The 10,257-nt window shown below is 39.3% G+C and overlaps 2 protein-coding genes across 3 annotated transcripts in view; both read right to left on the bottom strand.

The window, feature by feature from the left end:
• Positions 1-5,817, bottom strand: part of LOC106877477 (uncharacterized) — a 29,397-nt gene extending 23,580 nt beyond the window's left edge. Inside the window, exon 1 of one of the 2 annotated variants that reach the window (XM_014926387.2) lies at positions 4,183-5,817. In XM_014926387.2, the coding sequence (XP_014781873.1) occupies positions 4,183-4,188 (6 nt within the window). In that variant the 5' untranslated portion in view covers positions 4,189-5,817. Of the gene's footprint in view, positions 1-446; positions 2,380-4,182 lie in introns of those variants that run through there. The other variant, XM_014926386.2, reaches the window with a different exon arrangement.
• A 97-nt stretch (positions 5,818-5,914) lies between these two features.
• The window catches only part of LOC106877472 (DNA repair protein Rev1), a 37,626-nt gene continuing 33,283 nt past the window's right edge, over positions 5,915-10,257 (bottom strand). Inside the window, exons 17-18 of the mRNA XM_052976909.1 lie at positions 8,863-8,965; positions 5,915-7,795 (exon numbers count right to left, since the gene is read on the bottom strand). Coding sequence (XP_052832869.1) covers positions 7,666-7,795; positions 8,863-8,965 — 233 coding nt within the window. The 3' untranslated portion in view covers positions 5,915-7,665. The remainder of the gene's footprint in view (positions 7,796-8,862; positions 8,966-10,257) is intronic.

Here is a 10,257-nt window from a genome sequence, read left to right as displayed (position 1 = left end):
TGGCCTTCGTGCGGGTGACACGTAAAAGCACTCACTACACTCTCTGAGTGGTTGGCGTTAGGAAGGGCATCCAGCTGTAGAAACTCTGCCAAATCAGATTGGAGCCTGGCGTAGCCATCTGGTTTCACCAGTCCTCAGTCAAATCGTCCAACCCATGCTAGCATGGAAAGCGGACGTTAAACGACGATGACAACGACACACACACACACACAACAGATTCTTTCAGTTTCCATCTACCAAATCCACCCACAAGGCCTTGATCAGCTCTGGGCTATTGTAGAAGGCACAGGCACATGCTCAAGGTACCACACAGTGGGACTGAACCTGGATCACACACACACACACATTTACAAATTTACTTGCCATCATGTGAAGAAAACAATATTAAGTGTGTTAACAGTTGAAAATGAAAGAAGAAGAAGAAGAAACCAAGTTTTATGACTTACATATGACAGGGTATTTTTCAGTAATGATCTCCACATGTCACTATCCTTTCTAAACTGACCACCACCACTGGACACTGGTCACTGTAGATGAGGAAATACTGGAATGACAGCTGAGACCAATGAGTGCCAATGTCACCTGAACTGACCAGTCTTTTGTGAGAAACACCAGTACAGCAGCAAGGAACAGCCCTGAGTGTTCTGTGGTTTGTGTGTGTGTGGCTGTATGTAAGAGTATATGGAGAAGGCAAACTGTGTGTGTGTGTGTGTGTGTGTGTGTGTGACTGTGTTTGTGTCTATTTGTGTCTGTGTATGTGTATGTGACTGTGTGTGTGCCTGGCTTTATGTGTGTGTCTGTACAGGTGAATATGACTTTGTGTGTGTGTGTGTGTGTGTGTGGGGCCATGTATATGTGTGTATATGTATGTGTGGGGGGGGAGGTACCTGGCAATGTGTGATTACTTGTGATTGTATGTGCGTCTGTCTATGTGTGAGTACTTGTGTGTATATGTGTGTGTGTCTGCCTTTATAAGTATACCTGTATGCATATGTTAACTTGTTTGTGTATGGAAGTAGTATATGCATGTGTGGTTGTGTACGAGTGCATGTATGCCTCTGTGTGTGTGTGTATGTGTGTGTGCATGCGTGACTGTGTTTGTGTCTGTATGTGGCTGTGTATGTGATTGTGTGTGTGTGTACAGGTGAATATGACTGTGTTTGTGTGTGTGTGTGTATGGCCATGTATATGTGTGGCTGTGTGTATGTGTATGTGATGGGGTAGGTACATGGCAATGTGTGATTACATGCGATTGCGTGTGTGTGTCTGTCTGTCTATGTGTGAGTACTTGTGTGTATGTGTGCCTTTATATACCTGTATGTGTATGGAAGTGGTATATCTGTGTGTGTGTGATTATATATGAGTGTGTGTATATGTATGTCTATGTGTGATTGTGTGTGGTGAAGGAAATTTCACTCTCTTCTCTCTCTCTGTCAAGCTAAGTATGAGTACTTGTGTGTGTGTGTGAGTATGTAGATAGAGGGGATAATAGTGATGGTGGAGGTCGTGATGGCAGTAAACGTGTTAGTAATGGTAAAGTGGTGATGGTGGTGGTGGTTTATAAGCACCAAGCAAATCCATGGCTGACCAAGTGGGGGTGGGGAGATGTGATGTCAGGTGACAGGAATAAGAACAGACACCTCCAATGACCTGACATGTTTACCACTGAATAAATTCTTCTACACACACACATACATACTCATACATACATACACACAGACATTCCCCCTCCCCATGCTCTATATCTTAATCGTGATGTAGGCTCTGAAAGCTGAAATGTAAACATCCTTTGCATGTGTGTTTGTGTGTGTGAGAGAGACATACAGACAGACAGAGACATACAGACAGCCATATTTGTGCCTGTGTGCATGAATGTGTAATTTTTATATACTCTTTGTTTCAGGCGTTGGGCTGAGGCCAAGCTGGGATACCAACCAGAACAGGCTTTTGTTGAACAGCTCACCTTTAGTACCTGCTTTTTTTTTTTTTTGTATGGTACTTATTCCATCAGTTTTGTTTGCTGGACACATATATAAACAAACCAACACTGGTTGTCAAGTGGTGGTGGTGGGGGGACATTCACTAAACACACATACATTTATATATTCTTTTATTTACAGTTCTATATTTGAGAAATGAGGAATTATGTGCATTATTTACATTTGACAGATATTTGTCCTCATCTTGTTTGTTGTTAACACAACATTTCAGCTGATATACCCTCCAGCCATCATCAGGTGTCTTGGGGAAATTTTGAACCTGAGTTTTTGTTCCTAAGGTATTTTTCGATGTTATTATTATTATTATTCAAGTCACTGCTTGGAATCAAACTCAGAATCTTGGGGTTGCGCTCTTAACCACTACGCCATATCCCTGCAGGCAATTATGGAGTAAATTTTAGAGCTTAGAAATCTAATACTTTCCTATCCCTGCTGGAGCACCACCTTTAGTCGAACAAATCGACCCCAGGATTTATTATCTGTAAGCCCAGTACTTATTCTATCGGTCTGTTTTGCCAAACTGCTAAATTCTAGGGACGTAAACACACCAACATCGGTTGTCAAGCGATGGTGGGGAGACAAACATAGACACAAATACATGCATGCATACACACATATATATATAGTGATAGATATATATATATATGATGAGCTTTCAGTTTTCATCTACCAAATCCACCCGCAAGGTTTTGATCGGCCCGAGGCTGTAATAGATGACATTTACCCAAGGTGCCACACAGTGGAACTGAAACCAGGACCATATAGTTGGGAAGCAAGCTTGAAAATCTTCCACACAGTTTCTGTTAACCAAAGGCATCGTTCAGCACAGGACTACTGAAGAAAAAGAAATGTCCAAGGTGCAGTGAAGTGAGACTGAACCCAAAATCACAATTGAAAAACAAGCTTCTTAACCACACAGCCATGCCTGCACATGTACGTGTGTATATATAAAAACATGCATATGTACGTCTATGAATTGTGTTTGTTTGTGTGTGTGTATGAGACTATGTGCATAAAGAAAATGATATATAAATCTACTAAACCAGGGTTAATCTGATGTCAAGCAACAACGCACCTGATAACAACTAACCATTGCATGTCAGGGTGTGCAGGGTGGTCCCTTATTCAGATGGAGGCCTCTTTTTTGTAATCTATTTTAGTAAGGATTGGAGGGGTGGGGCAGCCCACAGCATAAAAGATATTGCATTGTCCACTGAAGAAGAAGAAGAAACAGGATGAGCAGCTGCTGTTTTAAATAAGGGTGTCACTCCATTAGTTATGATGACGAATGTTCCAGTTGATCCAATCAATGGAACAGCCTGCTCGTGAAATTAATGTGAAAGTGGCTGAGTACTCCACAGACACAGATAACCTTAATTTAGTTCTCAGGGTGATTCAGCATGACACGGTGGATGTGACAATTCTGACCTTTTGAAATACAGGTACTACTCAGTTTTGCCAGCTGAGTGGACTGGGGCAACATGAAATAAAGTGTCTTGCTCAAGGACACAATGTGCTGCCAGGTATTGAACTCACGACCTTACACTTGTGAGCTGAATACCCTGCTAAGCCATGTGCCTTCACAACAATGGCAACAACATTATACATTTCCTGGGCCTAGACAATAACAGCAAAAACACACACACACAAGCATAGGCGTGGCTGTGTGGTAAGTAGCTTGCTTCCCAACCACATGATTCCAGGTTCAGTCCCATTGCACGGCACCCTGGGCAAGTGTCTTCTACTAGAGCTTCGGACCGACCAAAGCCTTGTGAGTGGATTTGGCAGACGGAAACTGAAAGAAGCACATCATATATATATATATGTGTGTGTGTGTGTGTGTGTGTGTGTGTGTTTCTGTGTGTGTCTGTCTGTCTGTCCTCCACCATCACTTGACAACCAATGTTAGTGTGTTTACATCCCCGTAACTTAGCGGTTCGGCAAAAAGTGACCGATAAAATAAGTACTAGGCTTACAAAGAATAAGTCCTGGGGTCAATTTGTTCGACTAGAGGTGATGCTCCAGCATGGCTGCAGTCAAATGACTGAAACAAGAAAAACAAAAAAATGATTTTGCTTAGACATAACGATACTAATAATCAGCTATTAAAACTCAATAAACTTATGTTTTAGGACATAATATTAATTAATGAACAACAAGAGAACAGGAATTATGTAATCACCTTCATTAGCTGACAGCTGTTTCAGCTATAAGAAGCAGTATACTCATAGATGAGTACCTGTGCAACATCCTATAGCTTCCTCAGAGCTATTAAAATGAAGTGTATCTTTATTTCATTTAAGTATAAATAAATACAATTTTATTCAATAAGCAAAGAATTTAACAATTTTATTTTTGTAGATTTTTTTCCCCCCAATTTTTGAAATTAATTTTAATTTTTCCAATTACAATTATCACAGAATTTACTTCATGCAATCTTACAAAGAATCATAATATGTGATTCTACATTTCAAATGATATCACAGTTGAGGAATCCTACAAACCAATGATTGAGTCTCTACGTTGTCAAATGATCTGCCAGAAATAACAACAAATTCCTTCCTCACCTCACACAGTCGAAGAAAAGGAAGGGACATATTGGATAATGCCGTATTGAAAACATTGTTTCACTTTCTTCTTCTTATTCTTGAAGTGGAGGCAGTGAGCTGGCAGAATCGCTAGCACGCCGGGCGAAATGCTTAGCGGTATTTCGTCTGTCGCTACGTTCTGAGTTCAAATTCCGCCGAGGTTGACTTTGCCTTTCATCCTTTCGGGGTTGATAAATTAAGTACTAGTTGAGTACTGGGGTCGATGTAATCAATTTACCTGCCTCCTCTGAAGTTGCTGGCCTTGTGCCAAAATTTAAAACCATTATTATTCTTGAGGGTGATGGATTGACAGAATTGTTAGAGCATTCGACAAAAGGATTAATAGTATTTCTCCTATCTCTTTATGTTTTCAATTCAAATCCTGCTGAGGTCAACTCTGCCTTCCATCCTTTTGGTAGCAATGAAATAAAAGTACCAGTCACATAGTGACTGTTTTCCTGGCAGCAACTCTGAGGATATCAAAAAGTCGTGTGTCTTGATGATAATTTTGTGGTGGTGGGGGGGGCAGTAAACAACTCCAAGTAGAAGTGTTGAAATGGTCATGTGTATATTGCAGAAGAATACTTCCTGTTGAGATTGGTTCAAATCATCACAAAGAATTGCCGATAGGTTTGAACGACCGTAGACCATCACACCCCCACCACGACGATTAATGCAGTCTTTGCGGAACAGATTGTAGCCAGCTATGCTGAAAACCCCATCACAGAGTGCAGAATGTGCCCATGTTTCCATGACTGTGATGAGAAGCTTGCTTCCCAACCATGTGGTCTTGAGTTCAGTACCACTGCATGCCACCTTTGGCAAGTGTCTTCTACTATAGCCCCAAGTCACCCGAAACCTTGCCAATGGATTTGGATGATGAAAACTGAAAGAAATCCATCATTCATACATATATATATATGTATCATCATTTAACGTCTATTGTTCATGCTGGCATGGGTTGGACAGTTTAACCAGAGTTGGCGAGCTGGGGAGCTGCACCAGACCCCAGTCTGATTTGGCATAATTTCCATGGCCGGATGCCCCTCCTAATGTCAACCACTTTATAGAATGTGCTAGGTGCTTTTACGTGGCACCGTCATATACATATACATATATATATATAAAAACACATACACACATACATATATATATATATAGATAGATAGATAAATAGATATACACATATATACATAAATATATGTATATATATATATTTATATATATATATATATATATATATATATATATATATATATATATATATATATATATATATATATATATATATATACATATATATATATAAACACATATGTACATAAATATACATATATATATATAAATCTACATATAAACATAAATATACATATAAATTTACATATATACATAAATATACATATATATATATATATATATACATAAATGTGTGTGTGTGTGTACCCTTGTTTAGACATCACACAATGCTTGTAAATGAGCACCACCATCGTCCAAACAGCGCTATTCATTTCCAGTCTTCCATCGAAAACATGACTGGCCATGGGGAAATATTTCTTTGCTCTGAAACCGGAAGGACATCCAGCTGTAGAAAATCTGCCTCAACAAATTCGGTCTGACCCATGCAAGCTTGGAAAAAGTGGATGTTAAATGATAATGATTGCTTGTTTTTTCATTAATTAAAATATGAAACTGGGAGTAATAAGGAGTATTGCCCATACTGGAGTACCAGAAACTGGTTCAACTCCACTTACAAACTAGTAACAGAGTAACTCCCTATTTTCCTTAAATGGTTTTCTTCTGAAGGAAAATCTGTGTCCATGGCTTCTGTTGGTCTTCCGGAAATGGTGAGACGGAGATGAGGAAATGATTCTCGTGGACAAGTGGGGGTAATGGTAGTACTGTTGTTGTTGCTAATGGTGGTGGTGGTAGTGGTGATTTTTGTTGTTGTTGGTGGTGGTGGTGATAATGGTGCTATTGTTGTTGGCACTGTTGGCAGTGGAGGTGATGGTAATGTTGTTAGTGGTTGAGTTTTGATGGTAATATTATTGTTGTTGTTGTTGTTGTTGTTGGCTGTAGTGGTGGTGTTATTGTACTTGTTTGGTGGTGGCAGCCATTGTGAAAGGCAACGAGAGCTCATTAGGTTTGATATTTGTCTTAAGATAATCAATTAAGGTTAACGAATCTTGCTTCATTAAAATTATCTTCAAAATAGAGAGGGAAAAAACAATTAAATATAAAATCAAATTTTAAAAAATATACAAAAGACAAAAAGAAAAAGATGTTTCTCGTCTCAAAACACTTTTACTATATTGGTCACTTGAGGATGGTTGCATGATGGTCAGGTAATGGTTATTGGATGAACTGATGGTCAGCTACTGGTTACCAGATACTTGCATGATAGTCAGGTGATGGTCAAGCAATAGCCACTGAATGGTGAGGTGATGGTATAGTGATGGGCTTATGGTCAGGTGACGACCAGCTTAAAGTTACTGGATGGTGAAGTGATGGTCACTAGAATTTCATATGGTTATACAACGGTTACATGATGGTCAGCCAATGGCCACTCAGTGATGAAGTGATGGTCACATTATGGTTTACACAATGATGAAGTGATGGCTTCCTAATGGCAAAGTGATGGTCACATGATGGTCAGCCAACAGTTACTCAGTGATGAAGTGATGATCACCTCGTGGTCAATTTATAATCACATGATTAAATGATGGTCTCCAGAATTTCACATGATTGTTACCTTATGGTCATCTTATGGTCACACAATGGTAAAGTGATAGAGTCCTGAAGGCAAAGTGATGGTCACAAGATGGTCAGCCTATAGAAAAATGATGGCCACCTGATGGCAAAGTGATGGTCACAAGATGATCAGATGATGGTAAAGTGATGGTCACTCAATAGTTAGGTGATGAGTTACCTTACACTCAGCTAATGGTCACATGATGGTAAAGTGATGGTCAACTGACAGTTACCAAATAGTCACATGATAGTGAAGTGATGGTCAGGTGATGACATGAGTAAGGTCAAATGATGACGAGGCCTCAAGATAGGTTATGGTTAAGTGATGGTCATGTGACAGGGATAGAGAAACTAAGCTGTAGGGGAGTGTTATATTCTGCTATCATGACACTCTGGACATCATCAACAACTCTCTTCAGACTTTTCCACCAATCTTCAGTAGAAAGTTTCCCCATTTTTCTACAACAAAAAACCAAGAATTCATATACTTAAATATATATTTTACACATGGATATTTATATGTATATATACACTTACATACAAACACCGAGACATACACACACTGCATACAAACAAACACATGTGTTTCATATATATAAATATATACTCTTTTACTTGTTTCAGTCATTTGACTGTGGCCATGCTGGAGCACTGCCTTTATAGTCAAGTAAATCAACCCCAGAGCTTATTCTTTGTAAGCCTAGTACCTATTCTACCGTTCTCTTTTGTCAAACAACTAAGTTACGGGGACGTAAACACATGAGCATTGGTCTTCAAGCGATGTTGGGGGGACAAACATGTACACACATATACATATATATATATATACATATATATATACATATACGACAGGTTTCTTCCAGTTTCCATCTACCAAAGGCTTTGGTCGGCCCGAGGCTATTGTAGAAAACACTTGCCCAAGGTGCCACGCAGTGGAACTGAACCTGGGACCATGTGGTTGGTAAGCAAGCTATTTACCACTCCTGCGCCTATACATATGATAATGATGATAAATGAATGTGAACAGAGATATTGTTCAGATTATGTTGTGAATGCTACCTTAGAAAGGCTATTTATTTGCTCACTACTGTATCATTTTATATAATCACATAACCAGACCATTTCATCAGATATCTTTGTACACACACACAGATATATTCATGCATGTGTGTGTGTGTGTTTGTGTATATGGTTGTGAGGAAACTATGAAATGGTGTACTGGCACTAAAGTCTGGATGCACAGTTCATTACAAGAGAAATAGCTATAAGCTAATGAAGGCAATTACTCGACTCCTGTTTGTTTGTCATTTACTTATTGATTAATATTATGCTCCGTACTGCCCTTCTAGTTCAGTTAAGGGCCTAGAATGGGGAATATCAGACAATTCACACCTCTTTGCTATTAGCTAAAGCTTACTAATACTATGAAGCATATTGGTATATTGGTACCACTAGATATAGTGGTACCACTAGACTAATTAACTATACACACACACACATATACATACATACACACACATACTCACCTGTAGAGGAACTTCAACACCAAGTCAAGTTGTTCCAGATTTTTACTGTAAATGAGATCTTTCAGGTACTTTATCACAAACTGCTCATCATCAGGGCAGGGCACTGGAGTAAGTAAAACAAACATATTTATAATATATATATACACACGCACACACACACACATATATATATATATATATATATATATGTATATATATATATATATATATATAAATGTTGAACTGAGGTTCATTATCATCATCATTATCGTTTAATGTCTGCTTTCCACACTCGCATGGGTTGGATGGTTTTCACTGAGGAGTGGCAAGTCAGGAGGCTGCCTCTGGCAAGGTTTCTACAGCTGGATGTCCTCCCTAATGCCGACCACTTTTTACGTGCCACCAGCATAGGAGCCAGTCAGGCAGCACTGGCATCGACCATGCTTGAATGGCGCTTTTTGCATGCTACTGGCACAAGAGCCAGTCAAGCAGCACTGGCATCGACCATGTTCGTAAAAGAACCAGGATGCATTGGCCAGAATCATTTTAAAACAAGCTTCAGAAAACAACAGAACATTTACTGAAGGTAAGGGGAAGGGAGGATACAATAGTGAGAGGAAAGTCAAGATTACAGTAAAATTTGTGTTGACTGGGACTTTGAAATTTTGCCCAATGGCTTATTAAACATTCAACTGTGAGGTGAAACTTAAAGTCCCAATCAATACAAATGATATACATACATACACACACAAATATATGTATATATTCTTTTAGTCTTTTACTTGTTTCAGTCATTTGACTGTGGCCATGCTGGAGCACCACCTTTAGTTGAACAAATTGTCCCCAAGACTTATTTTCTGGAAGCCTAGTACTTATTTTATTGGTCTTTGCCGAACTGCTAAGATATGGGGATGTAAACACACCAACATCAGTTGTTAAGCAATGGTGGGAGGACAAACACAGAAACACAAATACATACATACATATACATATATATATATGTATATATAATTATAAATAAGGGCAAAAGAAAAAAATTCCTATGCTGTAAAAATAGACTTTCTATTGTCTAACCACATCATCATCATCATCATCGTTTAACGTCCGCTTTCCATGCTAGCATGGGTTGGACGATTTGACTGAAGACTGGTGAAACCAGATGGCTACACCAGGCTCCAATCTGATTTGGCAGAGTTTCTATGGCTGGATGCCCTTCCTAAACGCCAACCACTCAGAGAGTGTAGTGGGTGCTTTTACGTGTCACCCGCATGAAGGCCAGTCAGGTGGTACTGGCAACGGCCACGCTCAAAATGGTGTATTTTATGTGCCATCCACACAAGAGCCAGTCCAGGGGCACTGGCAACGATCTCGCTCGAAAATTCTTACACATGTCATGGGCACAGGTGCCATCCCAAT

The sequence above is a fragment of the Octopus bimaculoides genome, chromosome 26 (assembly GCF_001194135.2).
Source record: "Octopus bimaculoides isolate UCB-OBI-ISO-001 chromosome 26, ASM119413v2, whole genome shotgun sequence".
NCBI lineage: Eukaryota > Metazoa > Mollusca > Cephalopoda > Octopoda > Octopodidae > Octopus > Octopus bimaculoides.
Note: the sequence above shows the minus strand (reverse complement) of the source record. Positions and strands in the feature narration are given on the sequence as shown.